At 39.2% G+C, this 27,729-nt stretch overlaps 2 protein-coding genes across 3 annotated transcripts in view; both read right to left on the bottom strand.

Annotated features, from left to right (window-relative positions):
• gucy1b1 (guanylate cyclase 1 soluble subunit beta 1) overlaps window positions 1-17,069 on the bottom strand; it is a 52,897-nt gene extending 35,828 nt beyond the window's left edge. Inside the window, exons 1-6 of one of the 2 annotated variants that reach the window (XM_048197244.1) lie at window positions 16,851-17,069; window positions 16,386-16,459; window positions 15,293-15,393; window positions 14,866-14,984; window positions 13,919-14,116; window positions 58-288 (exon numbers count right to left, since the gene is read on the bottom strand). In XM_048197244.1, coding sequence (XP_048053201.1) covers window positions 58-288; window positions 13,919-14,116; window positions 14,866-14,984; window positions 15,293-15,393; window positions 16,386-16,459; window positions 16,851-16,853 — 726 coding nt within the window. In that variant the 5' untranslated portion in view covers window positions 16,854-17,069. The remainder of the gene's footprint in view (window positions 1-57; window positions 289-13,918; window positions 14,117-14,865; window positions 14,985-15,292; window positions 15,394-16,385; window positions 16,460-16,850) is intronic. The other variant, XM_048197243.1, reaches the window with a different exon arrangement.
• Window positions 17,070-17,855: 786 nt separating this feature from the next.
• Window positions 17,856-26,726, bottom strand: gucy1a1 (guanylate cyclase 1 soluble subunit alpha 1). The gene is made up of 8 exons (XM_048197242.1): window positions 25,560-26,726; window positions 25,286-25,344; window positions 24,760-24,848; window positions 23,912-24,627; window positions 21,626-22,111; window positions 20,441-20,584; window positions 19,635-19,789; window positions 17,856-19,187 (listed from the first exon to the last, which is right to left on the bottom strand). The coding sequence occupies exons 1-8, from the start codon at window positions 25,791-25,793 to the stop codon at window positions 19,016-19,018; spliced, it is 2,055 nt and encodes a 684-aa protein (XP_048053199.1). The 5' UTR covers window positions 25,794-26,726; the 3' UTR covers window positions 17,856-19,015.
• Between the last annotated feature and the right edge of the window lie 1,003 nt (window positions 26,727-27,729).

Below are 27,729 nucleotides of genomic sequence, written 5' to 3'. Positions count from 1 at the left end.
CTTTCTAGATCTCTCACTTTTATATTTGTAAAATAAACAATTTTTGAGCAGACAAACCTGTGGCAGAACTCTGAAGATGGCATTTCCACACTGTGTAAGCATGAGATCCTTGTCAAACATCAGGTGGAATGGGAAAGCTTTGCAGAAGGTGTATGGACTGATCCGTGTTTCTTGAGTCCCATTCTCCTCAAAACCATCTAAGTCTTCATAAAATGCCTCTTCCTCTGAGTCCTTCTCCTCAATCAAGAACTTAATGTGATCACATTCTTCACTCTTCTGCTGAATGACCTGGTACACCCCCACAAATAACAGATTTAGAGTCTCATTTGGAGATGGCATTTCCAAACATTAAACATGGTATGAAGGTAACAGACAGGAAATAATTGTATGGACTGATACAGGGTTCCCTTTTGAGGGAACTCGCACTGCGTCGGACCGACACTTTGGGGAACGCCTTCAGCGTGATACCCTCTAAAGCATGTGTTGAACTAGTCCAATCTCGATTAGTCTTGCATCATGACGTCACATGTGACGGTGCACCAGGAAGCTACAAAGGGATGCCGGTACAGTGTTAGCTTCTGCTCTTCAGCAAGCATTCTGTGTTGCTCTTGTCTGTCTTATTTGGTGTTGTATGTCCCGCAGTGCAAAGCATTCACATATCATATCATATTATATTCATTATGGTGAGTCAAAGGCAGTTTAAGCACTGTGCGTCTCTTTGTCCTTGTTATATCACGGAGGGAGACTCACACATGCTTTGAGCTATGTGCCTCAGAGTTTCTGTGGAAACTGTGAGCTGCTGCCGCTCAGAACGCTCCTCTCCCGCCTAGCCCTGTTCAGTGAGGCAGGCCAGGCTCGTGCTCCCCGTGGTTCGGAACCGGTGTCTGTCGAGGCGGTGTGGCGTTTACAATCAGGAGGATCACAGATGGAGCTGGTGGAGGAGGTTTAGATGGCTTCGGCCCTTTCTCAGCTTTTCAGCTCCAGTGTTCTCATTCAGGAATCAGAAACCTACTCTGCGGCTTCTTCCGCCCAGGGTGAGGACCCGATGCTACAACTATCTGGTTCTGAAAAATTAGATGTTCTAAGCATCGAGGCAGGAGAAATAGAGGACTCACCACCTCATTCCCCTGCTTTTGAGGAGCTGCTGGAGGTTGTGACCAGAGCAGTGGCCAAATGAAATATCGAGTGACCATCAAAAAAGCAGGAGGCACATAAGAGAAGTAAACTTGATAAGCGCGTTCTGCAGGCTCGGTCGCAGCCTTCACGTTGGAGCCCACAGAAAATCGGTGTTTGCTTCCCGCCGCCTTGTGTGCCTCAGGATGCATAGGTTTCCAGCGAACACACATATATATCACAGTGGGTCCTGCGTACAGTATAAAGAGGATACAATATTCAATTCGAGTATCGTCCAACGAAATTCAACAGGGTAATTTACACTATTGTCAACCCCGAGCAGGGTCGGGTGATGGAACAGGAAGTTCAATCCCTTTTAGCAAAGGAGGCCACAGAATGTGTTTCTCCTTGCGAGAGGGAAGCCGGGTTCTACAGCCGGTACTTTACTGTTCCCAAGAAGGATGGGGGGTTGTATCCCATCATAGGTCTCAGGGTATTGAATCAGGTTCAAGAGATTCAGGTTCAAGATGTTAACCATGCCTATCATCGTGAGTCAAATCAGATCCGAGGATTGGTTTGTCACGATAGACCTCAAGGATGCATACTTCCATATTTCCATCCTTCCTCAACACAGGAAGTTCCACAGGAAGATCGGGGGAAAAGCATACCAATATCGGGTTCTTCCGTTCAGCCCATCGCACCTTCTCAAAATGTATGGATGCTGCTCTAGCTACACTAAGGCTTCAGGGCATTCGTATACTGAATCATATCAAAGACTGGCTTATCCTAGCACAGTCTGAGGATATGGCAGTTCGGCATCAAGATGTCATTCTTCGCCATCTAAGGTGCTTGGGGTTGATGTCAAGAAGAGTTCATTATCTCCCCAGCAGAGAACTATGTTTCTGGGGGTAGTATGGGACTCTTTGACGTGGTGGCTCAGGACCAGGGGGTTTTCCCAAAGGGGAAAACTTTGATCATTTCCCATTCTGCATGATCAAAGTAATGCGCAGGTGTCTTTGTTCTTTGGCTATGTGTCCCAGGGCCCTGTATTAGGAGTGGATAATCAGTGAAAAATTGTGACTATGGACACGTCCTTTATGGGCTGGGGAGTGGTCATAGAGGGCCGGTTAACCAGAGGTCTGTGGAGAGAGCATCATCTTTCGTGGCACATCAATTGTCTGGAGATGATGACTGTGTTTCTGGCCCTGAGACACTTTCTATCAGACCTCAGGGGCCATCATGTTCTTATTCAAACAGACAAAAAGTCAGTGGTCTCCTATAAATCAGCAGGGGGGCCTGAGGTCGTGCCCTCTGTGCAGACTGGTGCATCAGGTCCTTCTGTGGTACCAGGGCAAGTTACTCTCACTCAGAGCAATGTATATCCAAGGGGACAAAAATTTGGGAGCAGGCAGGGGCTGAAGCCCCAGAGAATGGAGACTCCACCCCAAGACGGTGGAGTTAATTTGGAGGAGGTTCGGCCAAGCGGAAGTGGATTTGCTCACCTCTCATGAGAACACACCCTGTCCACTGTGGTTTCCCCTTAAACATTCAGCTCTTTTGGGACTGGATGCTAAGGTGCAGGCATGGCTGAGGCAACATCTGTATGCTTTCCCCCCCAATTGCTCTGCTCCCAAGAATTCTTGAGAGGGTCCGTCAGGACGGGGTCAGTCTACTTCTGGTAGCCCCCGTACTGGCCAGCACAATATGGTTTTCAAACATCTTAGCGATCCTGGCAAGCCCCCCATGGGACATTCCCATCAGGAGGGACCTTCTCTCAAGCAGAGGGCTCACTACATCACCCTCGGCCAGAGCTATGGAAGCTATGGATCTGGCCCCTGAGTGGGACCAACTCGTAGGTGCTGGTCTCTCAGCCGAGGTTGTTGAGACCATTCTGAACTCTAGAGCTCCCTCGATGGGGAATGCAGAGAACGCCAGCTGGACCCAGTTAACTGCCCAGTGGCTTCAGTGCTGGAGTTCCTCCAAGGTCATTTCTCTGATGGGCTTTCCCTGTCCACACTTAAAGGGAACCCCTAGTGTTAAGACATGTATGGCTTAATATAACGTAAATTATGTCTCTTACTGAAATATGTAGTAGAAAACCCATGAAAGATTACGTTATTTAAAAAACCCATGACATATTTGGAACGATTTGGACAATGGGCGGCGCAATTTTTTTTAGGTGCACAGTACGTTCTACGTCGATGATGTCAAATGGTTGCACTCACTGAGCTACTGACACTGTCCTATTGCTATTTTTACCGCAACACAACTCATAATATAATATACAATGCCACATTGTGCAGCTTTTGGTTGTAATTTTCAGTCGATGAGCCACAAGAGAAGCAATGTAAGTCTTTACTGCTTTACTAGTGATAAGAGGAGAAAATAATGGGAAGTTGTGCAGAATGTGGACAAATAAAACTTCCTAAAGATCTTTGTTCTCTTCACTTTAGCCCTGATGCCTTTTAGGCTTTTAGTAGACCACAGCCGAAAGAGCTTACAGTTGCCGATGGATATAAGTGTATGCTTTAACCAAATGCTGCGCCTGTCATGGAGACTGATGAAGGTAAACCTATAACACATTTTGATTGAGACAGACTGCCTCAAAGCGCATAAACAGTAGCATATTCTCAGCATGTTTAACTGTGTGTAATGCATTCAGGTGATCAGACGATTTTAACAAGTCCATCATACAACAGTAGTTTGAATAGCCACAGAGACATTGCACAGCTTTGATGTTTTCATCCTCACTAATTTTGCGCTCTGGCTCATATTGAAAAGGCTGATCGGGTTTTAAAAGGAACCCCGCGAATAATAAGACCTGTATGCGTTACTAGATTACCATTGCACCAAAACATACAGATAAAAAGTCTCAAAGTCATCAGGGCTAAAGTGAAGAGAACAAAGACACAGTTAGGAAGTTTTATTCATCCACATTCTCCTGAGTGCCTGAGAATGGTTTGCTTTGACCTATCAGAAGCTAACACTTTTGTGTGCAGGCATCCATTTGTAGCTTCCAGGTGCACCGTCACATGTGACGTCATGACACAACACCAATCGAGACTGGACTAGTTCTACACGTGCTTCATATGCTATCACAGTGGAGGCGTTCCCAAAGCATCTTTCCGACGCAGCGTTTCATTCCCTTCTCAGGGAACAACGGTTACAGTCGTAACCCGAGACATTATTATTATTATAGTTAACTAAAGCTAAATCAATAATTATAATAATAATAATCATAATAAACATTTTCATTACTTGAAATAAAATACATGTTAACTGAAATTAAATAAAATACAAAAACACAAACTTTTTTTGTTTCAGCTAAGGCAACAATTCAATTTAATTTAGTTTAAGTTGAAGACCTAAAAAAAACTAAAACTAAATAAACTAAAACTAAATGTAATAAAAACTATATAGACAATTTAAAAAACTAATAAAAACAACACAAAACACAACATTACTAAAGCTTTAACTAAGATTAAAATGAAATATTAACAAAAACTTTAATAGTACATCAATTAATTTTGAAGTGTTGATATCTATTAAGGTAATGAAGGTAACTTGTACACCAGTAAAATAGACAGTGACTGGGAAAACAGTAAAATAAAGGGGGGGGGGGGGGGCAGTAAATAGACTTCTGTGTTACTAATTATTCTGCTATTTATGCTTATATTTGTTTAGTATTTTTTCCTGAATATAGGCTAATATTTGTATTTTTATTTATTAATTTATGTATTTTTATTTATTTACTCATGTACAGAAGGCCATCACATTGGACACAGCTGCCATGAGTCCCAACACCTTTTGAAACTGTTTCACAATGATGGCACCTGGTTTTGATCCAGTCCACAGACCTGATTTGAGTCACGATGAGCTGAATCGTAAGCATCTTGAACCTGTACGTCCTCAGAGTTTGGTTCAATTGATGCAGATCTAAAGTGGGATGCAACCCCATATCCTTCTTCAAAACTATAAAGTACCGGCTGTAAAACACGAAGTCCCTCTCTGGAGGAGGAATGTACTGCCTCCTTTGCCAATAAAGACTAAACTTCCTGGTCCAGCACCTGAGCCTGCTCTGGGCCTGCTACTGTTTAAAAGGGACACCTAGATGTGGAGATCCAGAAAGAATGGCAGGCCCTGACATGGAGGTTCTGATTTCCTAGGCAGGAAGCATCCAACTTGCTCTTACGACACACATCCTGCTTCTCGGATGGTCAACAGTCTAACAACCTTCACCAGCTCCTCAGGGGAGAGAGGTGGAGAATCCTCAAACTCCCCTACCTCGATGCTGACAAAAAGGCCACCATCAGGCCTTCACTCAGGGGAGAAGAAGTCACAGAGCAGGCTTCCTGATCCTGAGTGAAAGCACTGGAGACAGCAGTCTCAAGCTCCTCTGATAGCTCCATTTGCGACCCCCATGATCTGAGCCACTTCACCGCCTCAGCAGATGCGGAACTTGAACTACGAGGTGCGCGGACCAGGGCACTCTCCTTGAAGTGGTCTAGGTGGAAGCGAAGCGTTCTCAGTGGCAGACGATCACAATGAGCAATCACACCGAGGCATTCCCCATAGCACCGTCAATCTGACACAGCGTGGAGTTCCCTCAAAAGGGAACCAAAGTCCCTTTCAAGGAACATCTGTTCACTTGGCGGCCATATTTGCAATACCTGCTGGCAGGTCTACTTGAATGGGGGAATCCTGAAATATAAAAAATTGCTGAACTCACATTTAAATATCATAACATATTTCAAATCAGCAACAAAAATTGACTTGAACTGTCCCATAAATGTTGTTTCTTATGCTCAAGTAGCATTAAAAAAAGCTTATTTTTCAGACTATACCAGCCAATGTGCAAGTGCAGTCCTAAGCGCGTCACCAGAACACTGAAGGTCTATAGCAACCGGAGCTTTTAACGGCAGCTGTAGTTACATGATGACCTTTACCAATCGGTGATTGGCTCTTTTAGTTAGAAGGTGGGACTTATTCTGCCATTTTGCTTTCTCCCATTTATCAGTAATATAAGTGCACCACCTTTGTATATCTAAAGTCTTTGACAAAACTCCAAACTCCTTTTCTTAAAAAAAAAAAAAAAAATCTGTGTTACACTGAGGCACCTGTGAACACAGCGAATCTGTAAACATTAAAATACTCGCTGTTTCAAAAGTATTGCCAAGATGTAAACAATATGTGATAATATGTGAAAAATCACTTTCTAATCTTTTCTATGTAATGTTATATCCATGTCATGATAACGCAATGTTATAAATCTTAAAATGACAAAAATGATGATTAAAACAGCTCTACAGCTTAAATAATACACAGGTTTTAACAGAAATAAATAATGTTAAATGCATTTAAAAATAAGCTTTATATTAAATTACAATAAATTATATTTGCTTTTAAATCCTTCAAAAATTGACACCATTATAAAGCTTTCAAGGTAACTGTGGCGACCAGGGCGGGCGAGAGCCGTGAGGGAACGGCGCGAGGCCGGTGGCGCGAGTGTTAATGAGCTTCACCTGGGAGGCGCACCGGCCTTGAGTCCCTCACGGAGGAGCTCCGGGAGCATAAAAGGAGGAGCGACTACAGTGAAGGACGAGAGAGGACCAGGCCTGGACTTTACGTTATGTTTTATTATGTCCGCGAGGGTCTGCCGGCATTACTTTCGTTTTGTTCTTTGTTTATTTTACATTAAAGTTACGTTGAATGTTCGCCGGTTCCCGCCTCCTTCTTCCCACATTTACGAACTACGTTACAGTAACCTTGATTTACCTTTTTTTAAAACAATTAAGGCTAAGTCAAAATTATTTTTTGTATAAATAATTTACACAAATGCTGTTGACTGAGATTTTGTTCATTTGTATTGAACCCGGATTATTCCTTTTAAGAACAAAAAAGACAAAGTCTAATGGTCTCTTGTGATTCCAAACAATATCATTTTAAGTGCTAAGAGTCCAGGGTCAGTGATCTCATTCCTAAGTCTTCAGTTCTCGTTTAGACTAAGCAAAGAGAAAGTTACAGCTTCAAGTGTGTCTGAGTGTTTAATAAAGGAGACTATTTCGTGTATTAAGTATGAGTCAAATACAGGAATAACTTTTGGGATTTTTTTGCGTAATTAAGACACTCGTTACAGTTTCTCTCTGTTTTCTCTTTAGAAATATCACTGAAAATGGCCCTAAAAGCTTTTTTTATTGTAGACATCATATCAGCTTGGGCAGAATGCAGAGAAGCTGTTGTTTTTTCTCTCTCAGCTTGAAGTTGAGCCCATTTTACTGACGTCAAGTCGCTGTCTCTTTGCCCTGCCATCACCATGACGACGATGGCTAACATTTTTTTTCAACAAGTCAGGTGTTGCATTTCGAGGGTCTGTCGATTGGACTCACTCATTTCACACAAAGTCCAGATGGAGAGAGAGAGACGGAAAGAGCAGTCTGTCGTCTGGGGGATGATTAGCTCTTATTGGGTAAAGGGGATTTATTTGGAAAATAAGACAGTGACTGAAGCACGGTGACAAAGGATATACCGCAAGGAGTTCATCAAAATGTTATGTATCGATGAGCCTCTCTCAATGAGAACGAGACTAAATCTACATCTTGTCTACTTCCTGTTATGTTTTGATCATTGCACTTTCCTTAATGTTTATTTAAAAATACCATTGTGGTTTTTTTTCAAATAGTAAGTAAATTTTATTTATAGAGCACATTTAAATTCATCTTGCACTGACCAAAGTGTAAACAATAGAATAAATAGCAATAGAAATTACTAATCCATAATTTAATAATCAGGAAAGGCTAAAGAGTAAAGATGTGTCTTAAATCTAGATTTAAAAATAGAAGGAGCACTCTTAATGTCAGGTGGCAACTGATTCCATAACCGTGGAGCAGCAACTGCAAAGGCACTGTCACCTTTTGATTTAAGACGTGACTGTGGGACATGTAAGAGAGCTTTATTGGCAGATCTGAGGGACTTAGGAGCTGAGTTCAAATAAATAAGATCAGAGATGTAAGATGGAGCTTGTCTGTTAAGAGCTTTAAAAACAATCAGCAAAATTTTGAACTGAATTCCAAAAAAGAAAGGAAGCCAGTGAAGAGAAGCTAAAATTGGAGTGATATATTCAAGTATTTTGCACTAGTTAACATTCTGGCTGCTGCATTCTGAGGCATCTGCAAATGTGCCAGTGAAGACTGAGGAAGACCAAGATATAAAGAATTGCAATAGTCCAGCTGTGATGTGATAAATGCATGAATAACTTTTTCAAAGTCTTGAAAGAAAATTGTCGATTTAAGTCTGGAAATGACTTTCAATTGATAGTAGCTGTTTTTAACTGAGCTAATTTGTTTTTCAAGACAAAGCTCAGAGTCAAAGATAACAACTAAATTTTTTGCATGTGATATAAGATATGGAGTGAGATTAAGTAACTAGCTATAGAGTTTCTGGTTTTGGAGGGCCCAAAGATAACCACCTCAGTTTTCTCATTGTTAAGATGGAGGAAATTATTTGCCATCCAGCATTTAATATCATCAAGACAATCAATGAGAAGCTGCAGAGAATCTCTATATTTCAATGGAACAGCTGAGAATCTAAATTAATGTTATATTTCCTAATTATATTACTGAGCGGAAGCATGTACAGATTAAACAGTAATGGCCCCAAAATGGACCCTGTAGGAACCCCACAAGAAGCAGATGATGAGAAAAACTAGCCAATAGCCACAGAGTAGTGCTGTATCCTTAATGTCCACCCACTGTTCAAGGCATGACAGAAGGATATTGTGATCTACTGTGTCAAAAGCAGCACTCAGACCCAGTAAAAATCAAAACTGCATTTTCACCAGAATCAACCACAAGTAACAAACATTCATCACTTTTAACAAAGCTGTTTCAGTACTGCGATGAGCTGTAAAACTGATCGAAATGGTTCAAGTACCTGAGTCGAATTTTAAAATGGAAGTAACTGTGATAGGACAACTTTTTCCATAACTTTTGAAAGAAATGGAAATTTTCTCTCAATGTTTTTTGAGGCGCACTTATAATGTTAGTATGATTTTACATCAAAAATTGTCATAATTTAGAAATAAAAGGCATTTCCCTTTCGAAAGGTAACTCACGCTACGTCAGAGCGCTAGGGGAACTGCCTCCGTGTGAACTGGTGTCTGAAAAATCTTGGCAATATCATTTTGACCATGACATCATAACAATGCGACCCAAAAGTATATAAGGGGGGCCCAGACAACATGTCATCCTCTTTTCGTCTTCAAGGGCTGTTATGTGTGAAGCACTATCGTGGCAATAATGAAACGCACAGAGAAGCTTACAAGGTTAGCTTACAAGTGTGTGGATCCGTGTCCTTTTCTTTATAGACCACTGTTCCCTGTGTAGGGTTTGTGGAAGGAAAATGGGTATGTGTTGATGCCATCTCATGTTTTGGGCGGACATCAACACTGAAAGCTCAGACTTTTCCATCTAAACCCCTTAAAGTGACATCTCGTTTAAATGGCAGGGCATACGCAGCAGCGGGTCAGGATGGCTGTGTGTCAGGCGCACCAGGCTGACCTGCTGAGCAACTTAGACCAGCGGCATTCAAGACGTGCATGCAGTTTGTGCCTCCTCTCATCTTTGAGAGCTGATCTGTTGAGGCTGCTGCTCTGAGGAGTGCCAGGTAGATCTATGCTTTTGGGCTGGCCCTTACCAGGGCTGCCCTGACAGCTGGCCTAGGCTAAGCGCTAGGGATGTTGGAGGCGGTCTGCTAAGCATTCCTGCCCCCTGGTAGAGGGGCAGGTTCCCTTTTTGCATCCCTAGTGCTGGCCTCCTCTCAACAGAGAGTCGTCCGGCCAAGGCCTGCCCCCTCCTACATTGGGGCATAATGCAGGTTGGTGTAGAGGCAGAATAGGCGGTTTAAGCCCCTTTCACTTTCCGGATAGTATGCTCTTTGCTGTGGCCCTGCATTTCAGAAGCTAGTTACTGTTAGGCCCTAGTTAGACTCTCTAGGCCTCTCTGAGAATGAGCAGGCCTCCCTGTGGGCGAGCCCCAGTGTTGCAGGCTTTGACAGCTAGCTAGACTGGCTATCAGGTAGCTGGCCTCAGCAGGCCTCCCTAGGTATTAGCAGACCTCCCTGTGGTCGCGCCCCAGTGTTGTAGGCCCTAGAAAGCTAGCTAGCAGGTAGTTGGACTTCCCTGAGAGCCAGCACCTAATAAGTGGGTGCATGGCGGTTAGCAATGCTACTTCAGCCAGTGAACTTTTGCTATTGAGGTGTTTGGTCTTACTGGCCCCCTCTGAAGGTGAATTCCCTACAGCATGGGTACTTCTCTCCCAGTTAAGACTCAATACCAGGTAGTTGACCACTGTAGGCCTCCTTGATGCGAGTCCCCAGCAGTCGGGTATTGGTCAGCAAGGTCATGTTGTCAGGTAGTTGGCCTTTCTGACCCTGCTGAGACCTCACGTTACTACATGTAGCTGGCTTGGCTATCTAGTTCACCTTCGCATCCTAGCCTATAGCCTGGTCGACCTAATAGGTGGAGCTTTTGACTCTCCTTACTCTGGGGTAGATTTGAGTACTTAGCTCCCTAAGTCTGGTCAGAGGTTGAAGGCTTCTCTCGAGGCCTCTCAGTTAGATCAGCCCATAGGCTGTGAGCATTCCCCTCACGAAGGTTCATTTTTAAAGTGCACAGCCTCCTTAGCGCCTTGAAACATAGATGCTTTGTATATCCTAGGATCGAGCAGATATACTCCCCTCATTTGCAAGGGTCGATTGCACTTTGTTGAGTCCTGCTCTCCAGGATGCCCGATTCTAGATCTGGTCTGAGATGGTTACGGCCCTTTTGCAGTCCATCTTAATGGACTTTCTTTGTGAGACTTATGCTTCTAGAGGCTCTGTTTCTGAGGAAACAGGCAGGTTGTTGGCAGACTAGGTTACTAGTACAGCTAGAGGCCAGGTCAGCCTCCCTGGTGGCATTCAGGGTTGACTTTATTACCCTGAGAAATGACTGGCTGGGGTGCCTTCGGGCCCCCTAGCCATGCTCCCTAAAAGGGACCCTTTCTGTGGAAGCGTTTGGTTCCAGGCCTTTGTGCGGCCTTGGCAGGCCTCCATAAAATATGGAGGCCGACTTAAGGCTTTGACTGCTGAGAGTGCTGTCACTGACAGCTCATTTGTGTCCCGTAGGGAGTGTGAGTCTGGCGTTTTAGTTGAAATTGCTTGATTCTGACAGAATCACTGCCATACATTAGCATGCACTCCCCTCAGCATTGCGGCGTGGGTATATCATTCCCCTAGCGCTCTGACACAGAGCGAGCTCCCTTTCGAATGGGAACGTCTCAGGTTACGCATGTAACCATGGTTCCCTGAGAACAGGGAACGAGACACTGCGTCTCTTAGCCATGCCTCGGGGTCCACCTGCTTACAGTCCCTTCTGACGATAAGCAGATAACATGTTATCTGGGCGTCTCTTGTATACTTTCGTATACTAATAATATAACTTAGAGAACAAAATTTTCAGTTTTACTCAAATTAGGGTGATGCAAAAATGAGTACACCCCACTGAAAGTCTCTGGAGCAAAGCTAAATTTTATACTACAAAAGTATAATTTAATAAGAATTCAACCACAGGTGAGTCTAATTATTCATTACACAGGTGTCCAGCAGACAGTTGACTATAAAAGGGTGTTAAAACCCCTTCCCATTTCATGCTGTCACCAATGGCACCACATGGAAGAAAGGTTAAAGCTCCGGTATACTTCACTTTCCACGCCCGGACGCATCACGCACAGTCACGTCTGCGCATCTTTCAAAGTATACTAAACCAAGGATGCATGGGGATGACCGCGTTCGACACATGCGCAGTACAATTTTTTCTATTCTTTTACCAGACATCGTGTCATCAACCGGACATTCACTGGGCAGGATCAGAGAAGAAAAATAGTGCAGCCACCATTGCAACATAGTTCAGAAGATACACCAAGAGAACAGGAATCAAAAACGATGGAGAAGGCATGCTTTTGAGTTTTTCTTGTCTTATTTTTGAATCGTTTTTTACAAACTCTTCTTCGACGACTGCACATTGTGCTCAATACTGTGCGTACTGCCACCTAGTGCCACTATCCGCGGGGTCTCGAAATTTGGGCTGCGCGGACAGTTCACGAACGTAGATGGCTGAAGTATACCCGGGGCTTCAGGCTACAAGAAGATCAGTAAAGCTTTACATATAAGTCAGAATACTGTAGCAAAAGTGGTACAAAAATTTACAAAAGATGGAACTGCAGACATCCAGGTCATCCATGGAAGTTAACACCTCGACAGGAGAGTCATCTGATAAGAAGGGTTGAATAAAATTGGCATGGGAGTTCACTGCAGTTATCTAAAGAAGTAGAGAGCCAAACTGGGGTGACTATTTCCCGTGACACAATACGGCGTACACTGCAGAGGAATGGCATGCATGGGTGCCGTCAACGAAAGAAGTCTTTCCTAAAGACTTCAGGCACAAAAAAAGCCCGCCTAGAGTTTGCCAGGGCCCATGCTGACAAAGATGAAGACTACTGGGACTCTATACTCTGGAGTGATGAGACCAAGATAAATGTTTTTGGAACTGGTGGCTTCAAAACTGTATGGCATTGCAAAGGTGAGGAAAACAAAGAAAAATTCATGGTGCCAGTGTCCTTATGTGGGGCTGCTTGAGTGCTGCTGGTGGTGGGGAGCTGCATTTCATTGATGGCATCATGAACTCACAGATGTACTGCTCTATACTAAAAGAGAAGATGCTACCATCACTCCATGCCCTTGGTCATCGCGCACTTTTCCAAAATGACAATGATCCTAAACATACATCTAAGGCCATTGTTGGATTTCTGAAGAAGAACAGGGTGAAAGTGATTCATTGGCTCCTGATCTGAACCCAATCGAACACCTATGGGGAATTCTCAAGAGACAAGTTGAGCATCACTCTCCATCCAGCATCCAGTCTCTAAAAGAGGTCATTCTTGAAGAATGGAAAAAGATAGATGTTGCAAAATGTCGCCAACTTGTTCATTCCATGCCTAGAAGTCTTGGTGCTGTCATTAAAAATCATGGAGGCCATACAAAGCACTAGATGTAGTAGTTTTTGTTGTGGGGTGTACTCATTTTGCATCACCCTAATTTGAGTAAAACTGAAAAATGTGTAATCTAAGTTATATTATTAACCTTACTTGTTTATAAGTTAAACAGATGTTATATTAAATTTAGTCTTGTCAACATTTTGGAAATTGTTTTTGTGTTGATTTCAAATGAAACAGCAAGATGATCTTTTTCCATCTCCTCTCCTCTTTACGACAGATCTGTCTAAGTGAATGAGTGGAGTCATCCAACCATGGATGTGATTTAAATTTTGGGCATTTGTATTTAAGAGGTGCTATAGAGACCAAGATATCTGAACAAGAAGAATTAAAGAGAGAATAAATATATGTATAGAATTAAATTATACATAATATATTATACATAAATTATACAAATTATACATAAAAACAGTAATATTTTGAAATATCATTACTATTTAAATATAGTAATAATATTTTTATTTTTCTATTTTATTATGGTTAAAAATGTAATTTATTTCTGTGGTGGCAAAGCTAAATTTCCAGATCCAAAATCTCTATTAATTAATATTAATGAATAACCAGACCTTTCTTTAGATTAGGGTAAGAACTGACCACAGGCTTTCTTCTAGCAGTCATCTTTGCAACCAATCTGAATCTTCCAGGCTAAAGACAATTAAAGGAACAAAGCAAAATCTATATGGGAGGATAATCAATCCACAGGCACAGAACATGCAGACCTTCATCTCAATCTCAGTTCCATGAATCTGCTGTGCAACCGTCTTGATGATCCCTATGACGATGTCCTGAAGACCCTCTCTCTCAGAGTAATAGTGTAGAATAAGGTTGTTCCCTTTCTCTGCATCCGTGCAGCGGAAGGAGGGCGCACGCATGCCGGGGTAGATGGTGCCCAGATGGTCATGCAATGCGTCCAGATTCTGAAGGAGAGAACAAGATGATTTTAATGTGGTGATGCAAAGAGCAGATTTTTGCTTAGCTGGAATAAGTGAATGCAAGGAAAGGGTGTGAAAACAGGGTAGTTTGCTGCACTAAGTTTAGGCTGGCAGAATCACACTCGAACACAAATTTACAACTAATGAGAAATTCACACTATATGATAAACTGCAGTAATGAGTTTCAATGAATATTTAATTATTTATATTTATATAATTATTTTAAAAAAAAAACTAAGCTGCTGAAAAACAGCTAAGCTGCTGAAAATTATTTTCTCTGTTTTTTAAGTAACTCACTAACATCACTAGTGGAGGAAATGCCAAACTTTTCTCTTATTTTTAATTTAGGTGTTTACTATGGACACAGCCTTAGCATAGAATTTTTCACAAAATAAACCAAATAAATTACATTCTTTGAAAAACACAATCTGTAATTTATATTTGTACTTCACAAATTGGTAGTGAAATGACATTAAGGATTATTTTAAATATATAGCTGATGATGTTATTGTCAATTCTTATCGACTCAAAACATTTCCATTGTTCCATTTCCATTGTTTAATCAAACAAAACTGACCCAGTCGGTTATTATTTTTAACTATTATAAAAATCACCTTAAAAAAATGTACAGTATATGCAATGCAAACAGACAGACAGAACAGACAGTGTTGCTTGCGTCACTTTCTCAACATTGCTGCTGCTGATTTTGGGTGATAAAAACAGTGGCCTCTTACTTGTAAGAATTCACGGACATTAGAGCCCAACACTCTGAGAATGGTGTCATAGCCAGATTCCTGACAGAACTCAAAGAACATTTTCCCAAACATTTGCAAGATGCCTCCAGCATCAATTTCTATTGGAGAAGAAATCATATTTAAATCAACAAGGAAAAGAAAAATGGTCATCAAAAACATCAAAAAAGATTTTTACATTTAAACTAAGTAATTTTGCTACATTTTATTGTATAACACCAGTTAATCATGATGTTGTTCTGTCACATCAACCTGTTATCTAATAGAACCTTTATAATGAACCACTTCTGTTTTAATAACACTTACAATTTTTTAATTAATAATTCATTAAAGTTTTAGAAAATTATTACCTCCATCCTTCCAAAACAACAACAATAAAAAAACATAAATAAATAAATAAAACCCTTACTCAGTACTTTGCTTGCAGCAGCCACAAGGTCATATGTTTTGGCATCTTCATAGATAATTCTAACCAGAAACTGTCCTTCTACATCAACCTGAGCCTCTCTCCTGGAAAAAAATGTTAATATAAAAGATTTAGAACATCAAGCAATTACTATTTCATTATCAAATTAACACACAAAAAAAAAAAAAAAAAAACAGTAAAATGTTTATTTAGAATGCCTAGAATATCTAAATTTATAATTTTTAAGGTCAAAAAGTGATTTGCTTGACCATATTACTTAACTGAGCAGAAAAAAAAAAAAAAAATCAGCATTGGCCAAGAATGACCAAGGTTCAGCTAAAATGTTGCTACAAAATCAACAAGGGAAAGCACTTGTAAAACTCAACCTAAAAATAGAACTAGAAACATCATTAATCACGCCTGGTACAGTGCACTGAAAGATGCTGCTAACCTTGTGATAATACTGAACCTCGCTGAAAAATGCTGTCCAACTACTTGAATGTTGCCAGAACATTGAGTGAGACTCTTACGACTTGAGCCTAAACAGGCTCTAAAACATATGTTTACATTAAGCACAGCTGTGACTTGAAAAGACTGCTCTTAAAAGTCATGTCAAAGAGATGGAGGAAGTTAAAATAAAGCTGAACTGTTTGTGCAAGAGGAAAAAGTTGTACGCATGTGACCTCACCCCACGACATGTTATGCGTGTTTTCTCATGCTCTGAATTAATGAAAAAGTGCATCTGGTAGTAAAGGCTGGGCAATCACAACATCCTGAGCTATTGATATCATGAATTTTATTTAGAAATGCAACTACTTTTTCCCTTTTAGGTATTGAGAAAAAGTGCTGAGAATAAAATAGCAATTGCTGAAATGTTATTTTATTTCAGGAGCTTTAGTTAATTTTTGCAAGTGTTATTGTCAATCACACATTGATGCTCATACACACACACGCACACACCTCACAACTATATCTGAGAAAATGTATTATAGTATGTACACACATATTTTATAATATTCAGTGACTAGAATATTCAGTGGACCAAAAAAAAAAAAAGATTGTTAATGATGTAATATAGAAGTCCATTTGAACTCACTTGATGTCCTCCCACACATCTGGACCATAATTTCTCAGCACCAGAAGTTCCAGTGCATGGTTCACAAACCCGTACTGCCAAAAAGAGAGAGAAATATACAATTGTGAAATTCAAACATAAAATGTCTTTATATGTGACTATGTATAAATTAATTGTAAGAATGCATTTTTTGCTTTCTTATTGTTTACATATTCAGCCATCTATACAAATATGCTGTAGTGCTTTTAGTGCGTAAATTAAAATATGAGCTGTGCTTCCTTGCATAGGTTATATTTTACCACACAATGAGGCAATACAGTAATTATTCAATTAATAATACAGAATTACATATTTAAATAATGCCTTATTTCCATCGCTTTTACACGGTCGATGATACCGTAAGCTACAGAGCAAATGTTTACATGAATAGTGACTAGAAAATAAATATAAGACATGTACAACCGCATTCATATTATTGCTACATACCATGTTTCGATTAATTCGCCAATCCTTTTTCTGATAGATTAAACCACTAAACACCAGAACTGACAAACCGTACAGCTGTTACGATTGAAACCACCATTCCTGAAACGAGCTCATTGTTATTGACAGAGAATGTAGCCAACGGGAGCGCGGGGATGCGGGGAGTACACACAGCTGGTTCTCGCTATTTGCATTTCGCTAGATCCCGGATTCAGGAATTATACTACGTTGTAGGATTGTCTTATGAATATTGATTACGCAACATGACGTTTGTCCAGAAGACCTACCTGATTGGTTGCGAGGTAGACGTTAGTAGGTGGGCGCTAATCAACTGGCGAATTAACGATTCCTACTATGGTTGATGTCCTGGTACATAAATATTAATTAGGCTACGTCTTGTATGCTCTGTGAAGGTTACCAAGCAACGCCGCATGACCTTATTAATATTCATCGACCAAGTGCAAATGCAATGCTCTCAGGAGATATTATCATTGGAGTTACTACAAGTTAATATCGTAAGATTGCAATTAGCTAAATAATGCATCTAAATAATGAAAAATATTATACAATTAAGGAAAAGGTTTTTGTGTGTGTTATTTTGTTTTTTAGTATTTTATAAAGACGTTGGAATGTTCACAGTCTGGTTGATAGTCATCATATAAAATAGCAAGATACTATTTCTCTAATGTAGCCTATCAATCTCGTATTAAAATTCAAAATGCTAGCAAATGAAAATCATATGTACCTGAATGTGTCATTTTTGGGTTTTATAGGCCTTGCTCTGAAACATTTAATGAAGCTAACCTTGATGGATTCCTGTTTATAAAATGTTGCAATTATATTTCTTATAAACGTTATGTTATATTTAAACAATTTTATTGGTTATAATATGTATGATAGTGATAAATGTAGAAGAGCAAAATGAAGCTTTTATGTGGTCTTTCTTTCACTCGTTTCAAGGAAAGAGCAGGTCTCAGGAGCATTAAAACACCAACAACAAACCAAACCTTGAGTAAAGCATGTTTATTACAGATCTATTACAATACAAAAAATGTCACAATGTTTAGCTTAAAGGCACAATATGTAAGATTTTTGGATAAAAAATATCCAAAAACCACTAGAACAATGCACTAGAATAGAAAACTAATCATGTTATATAGCTCAACACAGTAAGTCTTATTATTTAAATCTCGTTTTCTTGATTTACAGTGATGTTTTACCATGCCTAATATCGATCTAGCTTACTGCACTGTGCATTAACTGTCTCATAGTAGCCACAGAGCAAACACAGTAGCACTATAACAGCTTTCAATACACAAATGTATCTGCTGCTTTACCCCACATACACTTGACCGGAAGAAGCAAAAGCGGCGACTGCGGCATAATAAAAGTTCCACTGCTCTCGAGACGTGTGTCACACTCGTCTCTCATTAGCAATCACTCCAGCAGCCTCATTTCTGCTCGTACAGCACTCAGCCCTGCTCTGCTTCATACTGTAGTAACATTAATAATATCTTCCGTGAACATGATTTCTGCCCGAGTCTCATCCCGTTTCTTTTTCACCAACTGTAGACGTGAAGACAACACCTCGCATGATTCTGCGAAATCAAGACCTCATCGAGCTACGCCTTTGTTTTGAATTAATGACCTCTAGCGGTAAAAATTTACATATTGTGCCTTTAAGGATGATAGTGATTGGGCTCTGCTGAGGTGATGCTTCACTGTGTGCTTTTCTTCCTCTTTACTGTGTACTACAATGACATGTGCTCTATTCAGATTATTGAACTGATTCTTATAGACTATAAATGATTCACTCTCTTGACTCTATAGCATTTAAAGAAACAGTCAATCGTTATATATATATATAAATGTGGATGACATTCTCTGCTTTTTAGATTTTTGGTATACAGTTAGGAAGTCAAAATAAATTACTTTATTAAAACAAAAAATGTTCAGGCGATCAAAATCACAGGACTCATACTTAATGCCACTGTGAAGAAAAACAGTGCTCAGTGAAACCCTTCTAATGAGTGTTATTTGATAGCTTTTTGGCAACATTCAACAGTTGGATGATAAACTACCTCTGGCTCAACTAAAAAGATACAGAGACTGACAGGCAGTATTAACCCACTGTTTCCAGCATTTGTTGTGTGAGAGATTTTGTGTTTTCATCCACTGGGCTGAGTTTCCTCTGTAGCACAGCCTCTGTAAGCAGCACTTGTCTTTTGATCACGAGCCTGGAGGAAGTAACAAACTCCAGGGATGTCACTGGGGAAGTTGGGCGGAAGATCCTCTCTTCTCCGGGGGATGAGAGTGAACTCTGGACAATCTTTTAACAATCTGAAATAAGAGAGAAGTAACAAATTGTCCTAAAGCCCACTTGTAAACACAGTAAAAAGTGTTAAATCAGCTGTAACAGAGTGGAATATGATGAAAATACTTATACATGTTTTGGCTCAGCCAGAAATGATTTAATAAGGACGATCTTCTGTGTTATTTTTTTCTTAAACATTAAAAAAAACACAGATCCATCTGGTGGAATGTTCCTGTTCTTCGTTTATGTAAAACTAATATAGCTGCTGACACTTCATTGTATGATAAATAACTAGCTGTTGAGCACATATTTAAAAATTATTTAACTCCCACTTAAAGGTTAAAAATGTATGTATATGCCAAAACTACAATAGAATTAGAAACATGCTGATTCAAATAATAATAAACAAAATAGTCAAATAATAAGTTGTGTATACTGAATAAACAAGCAGAGCAGTTGTCTCTGTTTTGTACCTGTATGTGGTGGGACTGACGTTAATCTTTCTTGGCAGGCTACAGGACTCAAACTTGTTGGCTAATGTGACGTTATTGCCAAAAAGGCAATAACGGGGCATTTTAACCCCGACCACACCTGCCAAAACTGAGCCAGAGTGGATCCCGATACGCATCTGAGAATAAAACAAAGCAAACACTGTTTAAAAATCTTCTCAAATTTTCCTTTTTTACATTTTTTATTTCAAACCATGTGTAATATTACTATTTCTGAGCCAATTTTAATCTTCTGATGTCTATTGTTTGCCAATTCATTTCATGTTAATACAATGATAATACAGAAGATCCAACCCAGTCTTTAAACCAAACATATATTACTTTTCTCCAAGATCATTTGTTAAGATAAAATTATCATGTTTTTGCATCTCAAGCAGCAGTATTCATATTCTAATTCCAATTCTGATAAATTATTCTAGGTGACACTTGCACATTATATAAATAATATAAACAATACCTATTTTTTAGCCTAAAATAGGATAAATTAGATGTGACCTTTAAAAAAAATTATTTTCCCTTGTAGTGGGAGTGTATTTGCACAAAAACGTACAAGCATTCTGTGTAAATGAGTCACATATTAAATTGAGAATTTCTAACTAACAATATTGTTGAAACAGTTGCATTTTTGTTTCATAGCAGTGTAGTAAAGGTTTGCATGACAAATAAGAGAAATTTTGCATGACAAAAATAAGAATATGGAACATTTGACTCATTTCATATTCATGCTATAACTGCACTCATAATTTGGAAAAACCTGATGAAACACTAACCTTGATTATCTCCCCCATGGGAGTCGTGACCTCATCCGACAATTCCATCATCTTCAGAGCCATGAGAGCAATCTGGACAGCATGGGTCGGACTCTCTTTGTGTAATCCTCCAGCTACACAGTACGCATCGCCAATGGTTTCCACCTTGAATGCACAAATGAGGACATATGAAAGGTTATGAGAGCAGAGTGCTAAATATTTCATAACACACCTCTGGGTATATTCAAGGTTCATGGCTGCCGTAATATTCCAAATTGCCTCTCTTGTGACATCTATGTATTAGCTAAAACCAATTAACAGAACCGTTATGCGTTTAGACAACAATTTAATTATGATTAATGCATAATGATTATATGATGTTATTGTATTTTATGATACAATTTGAATTTTTTAAAAGCTCACAAGTGCATTCCCATCCATGCACCAGATTAGGTTAACTGACTATTTGATGTAATTCTGACCACAAAAAAAAAAAAAAAAAAAATCAGTTTCTTACAACGTGAACGCAGAAGATCCAGTGTTGAAGGAAAGCTATTTTGAAACCAGTTATAACAAACTAACTTTACGTTAACAAAATGGTACAATTTTGACAGCTTGAAAGACATTAATTCCCTATTATTGCACATTCAGTATGGAGATGTTTGAGACACACATCATGAACCAGCTGAGATATGTTGGGAGAAGACAAGAGGGGAATCTATTTTAGGATATAGCTGTCTGTAAGAATGTAAGCAAAGCCAGACACTAAGCTAAACTTTACCTCCACTGTCTTTTACAAGAAATTCATCTCTGCTGCATAGTTCTGCTACAGTTCTGCTACAGATTACATTAGACAACCTCCCAGCAGTTTATGAGCCTGCATGTCAGAAATTATTAAATTAATTATTGTTTGGTTAAAAGATTTCGAGTGAATGATGGTCTTAAAATCACAAGGGCCTCTAGATAAGGTTAGAGGATCTAGATAATGTTAGAGGATCATATCTTTCAATATGCAAAAAAAGGGAAAAAAAGCCCCCTTTTTTGTTAGTTTGAAGATAAAAGCCCAAAAAAGGTTTCATTACAATATGCCAAAAACAGCCGAACCAAAGGACTATGCATCCACGAAGATTTCAACACTTAACAATAGTAAGTGGCAGTGAAATATTCTACATAGTTTTATTTGTTTGCAGGTACAATATCACTCACCTTATACACATCCAGCTCACCGCAGTGGTGATCAAACCTAGTGTAGAGCTCACTGAGCATGTTTACCACTTGCATGGGCGTACATCGTGAACAGGTTGCAGTGAAGCCCACAATATCTGAGAACAGCACGGTGACATGATCAAACTTTTTCGCCTGCACAGGAAGTCCCTGCCACAAGCGCTGGGCGACGTTCCCTGGGAATATTGTGAAGAGCAGCTCTACCGTTCGCCTCTTTTCTTCTTCCAGGGCCTGGTGTGCCTGTTCCAGGGCAGCTTTGGCTTTGCCCAGGCGTTTTTTTAGTCCATCCTGGGCCTTGGTCTGCTCCCCAACCAGAACAACATCTCGTAGTGCATTGTGGATGGGAATGTCAGAGAGGTAGAGGCCCCGGCCTGTCAACTCCTCCAGCTTATCCACACACGGGGAGCCGAGGAAGAGGAGCGCGCTCATTTCTGACATGAAGATCATCTGCCCCTTCAGGTCCATATGCTACAATGAGAGGGTTGGGAGGATGGGAATTAATTCAGAGTTTTGGACTAGTTTGCTATAAATGTGACCAATGTATGTATGTATGTATATTAATTATATATATTATGTTAATATATATTATAATATTTAATTGAACTATTTACGAATTTGTATGAATTCTGTATAACGTCATTTCATACAATCTGCTTAAACCCCACAGAGGGTTAGGTTTATGTGTGGAGTTAGTTTTGTTTAGGGAAATGATTTCTTTGCTGTCTGATTTCCATATATCTTATTTCAGCAAAAATCTTATAGTCTACACTGGATATATTTATTTTTTATATTGTATACCCAAATGATCTGACAGTAGTGTCCAAAAATGATTTCCAGAGAAGATATTTGTTTTTTATGACCCTACAAGTTCAATTTAACCATCAAAATATGAGGAAAATATTTTATATTTTTTAAATATTTTAGGTATGAAGAAAAACAAAACACTAAACTAAGATATTTATCTGACAAAATTATTTGGCAAAAAGGCAAACTACAGCTACAGGTTTTATTTTACTATGCAAAAGAAAAAGAAAAAGAAAAAGAAAAGAAAAGAAATACAAAAAGCTCTCAGGAAAAAGCATACATTGAGTACAACATAATGAGTTATAATATTTTGTTGGTTATCTCTTGTTTTTGCATGAGTTCATAATTTCTTTGCATGACAGCCTGGCCAAAAATTACATCTGCGCAATTTGACATGTTTCATTGTGTTATCACAAATAAAACAATTGAATCTATGCATGAAGCTTACATAATGTTTAATAATATTTCAAATAAAGGTTGAAGATGTAAATTTTCCAAGGCCGGACATCATACTGTATATGAATTTTGAGTTTTTGAAAAGACCCAAAGCATATTAATAACTGATATTTAGTCTGTGTAAATAAAATTAATGTGCCATTCAGTGAGTGTGCCTTTAGGGGGAAAAATATATATATAAAAATATCTTCCTCTCTTTTTCCACAAGATTATCGAGGGGTAAAGCTGAAATGAATTCTACTTGATATAGATAAAGGTAACTAACAAAGGAAAACACATAAGACTAAACATTATATGAATCATAATGATGCAAAAACTCCTTATAATGTCTCTGTACCATCAATGTATATTATGTGTACTGTTTGTTTCTTAAATTAATCTAGACATGAGGTTGCTGGGCAATTCCTTTCACATGATCAGGTAGATCTCATTAATTGTGGCTTTGAGGGGCCTTCCACGTCTTGACATTTGGCGCCATGTTCATTTCATCTTGGTACAGGACTTTATTGCATTGCCCTTATTATACTGATCATCTGCAACCCAAGAAACTGAGATTTACTGAAAAAAATTTCCCCTCAACCACCTCATAAAAACTCATTTCAGATCAGCACAAAGATAAACCTATGAGTAAAAACCCTACTAATTACTTTGCACTGATTAGTTGAACCATGTTGTGCTTTTTAATTGTCTAATCAACATGAAACCCAAGGCAATCTTTGATTCCTCTTTCTCTTTGATGTAGGTGTGATAAAATAACACATAGACCTTCAGAAGTTCACATTGTGAATGCAAACTAGCATACATTGCATTCAAAGCTGCAAACATAGATGGTTTTTTTCCACACTCTGTGCAGCTTGTCTTAGATAAGCAATAAGCTTGATGTTTTAGAAATTCCCAGGTAAGCAATTTCACATGTAACTGGTGGCCCATTGTTAGCATCAGCATTTCGATATATTGGATGCAAGGCCACCCTTACGGCAGAGGGAGAAATTGGAAAACAACAAATACCTTTCCAGGGCTGTCAGCAGAGCTCGCTCCATGATGTTTCACCCGTAGCACGAACTGGGTGTTAAGCATGGTCAAAATATCCTGGAAGCTGGCTCGTATTTCAGGTGACACAATGGCAAAGTGCTCATTGAAAACAGGTCTCCTTTGACCATCTCTGCATCGCCCGAGCCTCCTCCTCAAACCATCTCCAATCTGCATCAAGCCCATTTCCTGATCCAGGAGAATATGGAATGGAAAAGTAGAGTAGAGCAGCGAGAGGGGAATGTCTCCAGACGAGTGTGTCCTCATGGGGCTTGGTGTGAGGCTCCTGCCATCTCTCACTACCACCGAGTACAGCAGATGGGGCTGATGATTGGCCTGTAGAGCACCACTGTCTTTACCCCCAACATCCATTCTGACTTCTACCCGTGTGCAGTAGAGCAAACACGCCGCTGCCTGGATGATACCCGGGAAGAAGAGCTCGGTGGTGGGGAGGGGATTGAAGTAATAGACGGTCAGGAGTCCTGGATCTTTGTCCAAACAGAGGATGGAGGCTTGGCGGATGTAACGCTGTACTTCAGGGGTGGGTGGTGTGCTTTGCTTTAAGAGAACATTGAAGCTGTTGAGAAAATCATGGAGAGCTCCCCCCACCACTCTAAGAATATGACCATCCTCCTCATAACAGTCCCGAAACACCTCCAGACCCAGAGAAATCTTAAGCGCATCCATGGGGATACCTTGGATACAATGTGAAAATACAATTCATTCAAAATGAAATTAATACTTTAATGAGGCTATATATATATATATATATATATATATATATATATATATATATATATATATACATTTTTAATGCATCTTCTTACCTGTTTTAAGGGAGTAGTTTCTCATGACATCAGATAATTGTTCAGCATTGTCCAGTGTCTGAGATACATCAGAACTGCATGCTACAGGGCTTTTGACACATATTAAAACATATAGTTAATAAATTAATATGTAGAATGGAACAAGGAGAACAACATTAGAACACTTTTGAACTTTAGGATTATCTAGGAAAATATAATATATGCAGTATAATATAACATAATGTAATAATTCGCATAATTCACAATTCACATTGACCATAGACTATAATTTGAAATATTGCATGTAATATAAACATAAAACAATGTGGAAAACACAGATAAAATACAATTATGACATACTGTCATGAAAACAATATTCAAACGATCTCTACAGCAGTAAATGGTCGACAAATTGTCAAAATTAAAAAATAATATGATTAAAGGACAATATAACAATTCATGGTCAGCATTAACAGATGTAAAGCAACATATTATAATGAAGAAGAAAAAACAACACCAAAAAAAAAAAAAAAAAAAAAAATCTTACCAGGTCATGTCTATCTCCTGTTTCATAACTCTGAACAATGCATTTCGTAATTTCTCGAACTAAAAGAAAAGAAGAACATTTTATATAGCATTGCATATCATGTCTGTAATTGATGTTTTAATTAGCAATCGTTTGTCTGCCTTGCACATTTCTCTTAATTACAATATTTCATTTGCGCGCTTGCAAGCACAACGCAGAAATCAAACAGATTTTCCAATGCAATGTATAAGATTCTGCAGCAAAATATCATCAGGTGAATTAAATATGAATTTACCTCCGGGCACACCAGCTTTCGGATGCTCTCGCCCAGTGAATGCAGATTAACTTTGCTCCGGCTTATTTTGCGTCTGGGCAGAATGTTTGTGATATTGCCCTGCACCTCTCTGGATACTGGCAAAACATTCACCGCATTGCTTTCCTCAAAGTCCGCGGGTTCCTCATTTCCCACGACCATAGAGAAGGGACATTCACCCGCAATCTTCAGATCTTTCAGTTTAGCGCAAAACATTGTTTGCGTAATAGTCCTCACCAAACATGCAGCAAAAATATCTACATTGTGAATATCCGACTGAGACCATTCATACCCATCCGAATCCAGGATAGAAGCATCCTTATAGGTGATGGAAAAATCTAAGCCCAGCAAGGAAATATAATTTTCCCGCACGCACACGTCTTATCCAGGACTAAGCTATTTCAAACTTATCAGCAGCTATTCCGCCTGCATACAACATTCATAGTAAATTAAAGGGGCAAATGATAAGACAAGGATCATTAAGTATGGCCAATCACAAGCACTAGTGGAACATCCAGCTAGCCAATGGATGCACCAGCAGGCAGAGCTCCTTAAAGATGTATTATGCTCGTCTGGAGATGCGTGATGTTCTCCTGGAGATGCTGTATACCATGCGCATCATCCAATGAACTGGCTGGTGATTTTAGAGGAATGCCGTTCTGCACCGAGTGTTTGCTTAATCCTCAGTTTACTATATGCTTTCGGCGACGTCTAGCAATTATTTAAATGTCACATAGTCTAACCCTAACCGTTGGATTCTTATGCAACATCACGTTTTATTTAATTCGGATTCCAACTGAAACGTTTCCAACTAGAAACGCTCTCAACATCTCTCACTTGGACCTGTCATGTATCATCTCAACAACAAACAATTTGGACACATGCTGCGCTTTGGGCCACCCAGATGTCTGCTGCCCAGATGCTCGCCAACATAAATTGCCATGTTACTCATTACAGTCGCAAATAGATGTTATATAAGTGTCTCAAGGCATTGCATTCTTTCATGGGTCCCTTTCCCTAACAGACAGCCAGGACTTGTCAGGCTAATGAGGAGCATTCATTCTGGTTCACCAGATCATGCTATGATTCCAGATGAATGAGCCTAATTATTTGGAAAAAAGAACTAACAAATGTCTTTAACCACTAAACAACTCATTTATTTTTTATTCTATTTTATTGTAAAATAAAAGGAAATATTTCACACTATTGTGTACCTTTATTCTTATTTGGTGACAAAGACTTGTTTTGATGTAGCCGTGGTCTTGAAGATTGCATTAGGGTCCTGCAGAGTCAGACACTGAGAGAGGTGAGTCCATAGTGCAAAACAGATCAATAGCATGTACACAGATCAATGAAAACTCAGTATTCAATTATTTTTTTCTGATTTTGATAAAACACAATGATCACTGACATGTTCTTGAAATAATGTATTTTTGGACTGTGAGATCACCATAATATCATTGTTTCCTTGCATGGCTGATAAGGTCAAGTTAAAATGTCTCAAATGCTTTTATCCAATTTAAATTTAGTTGTTTGTGCAAAGGGAAAATTAATATATAAAACTGGTATCTCTTTAATATCTCATTGCTTCTAAACAGCCATGTAATTTCAGGTTTTTTTCAACTAAAAAAAAAAATCCTTACTTGTCACACAATTTCTGAAACCTGACACTCAAACACCAAAACCACACACCAAATCTGCAAAACCATAAGCTAATTCTCGGCCTTCGACACAGTTTTCAATTTCATAAAACACTTTTTGCAAAACACAACACACAATTCTCTATGTAACACAAAAATCTAATGAAGTATCTTGATTTCCTTTTTCAAACACAACCATTGTTTCTGTCCAACTACATATGGTTGATGTATTTCTTTTCTTTCGTACTGTGTAATAATGTATTCACAACCACAAATGCTTACAGTAAAATAATAAATAGTTTGGTTTCAATCTTGCTTTTGTGTTTACCATGAATTTTCCAACATCTCTCTGCCAATTACTTTCAATCTTGTACAGAAATGTATATAGGAACTCATGAAAGAAGAGCTTTAAGTTTTGAATAACTGTGTCTATATGATATATCCAAAAATAGAATATTATGGCAAAAGTGTTTGCAACATAAGACAAATGTTTGCTTTTCTTATGTGTTTGT

The sequence above is a fragment of the Megalobrama amblycephala genome, linkage group LG7 (genome assembly GCF_018812025.1).
Source record: "Megalobrama amblycephala isolate DHTTF-2021 linkage group LG7, ASM1881202v1, whole genome shotgun sequence".
Lineage (NCBI taxonomy): Eukaryota > Metazoa > Chordata > Actinopteri > Cypriniformes > Xenocyprididae > Megalobrama > Megalobrama amblycephala.
The sequence above is the reverse complement of the archived record's forward strand: the minus strand, read 5'-3'. Positions and strand labels throughout refer to the sequence as shown.

Excerpts from the sequence above, each read along its gene's own strand:
- gucy1a1 (XM_048197242.1), bottom strand. The coding sequence starts at position 25,793 with ATGTTTTGCGCTAAACTGAAAGATCTGAAGATTGCGGGTGAATGTCCC. Across the intron at positions 22,112-23,911 it reads CTGCTGACAGCCCTGGAAAG|CATATGGACCTGAAGGGGCA; the intron begins GTATTTGTTGTT and ends CTCTCATTGTAG. Across the intron at positions 19,188-19,634 it reads GTCAGTCCCACCACATACAG|ATTGTTAAAAGATTGTCCAG; the intron begins GTACAAAACAGA and ends CTCTTATTTCAG.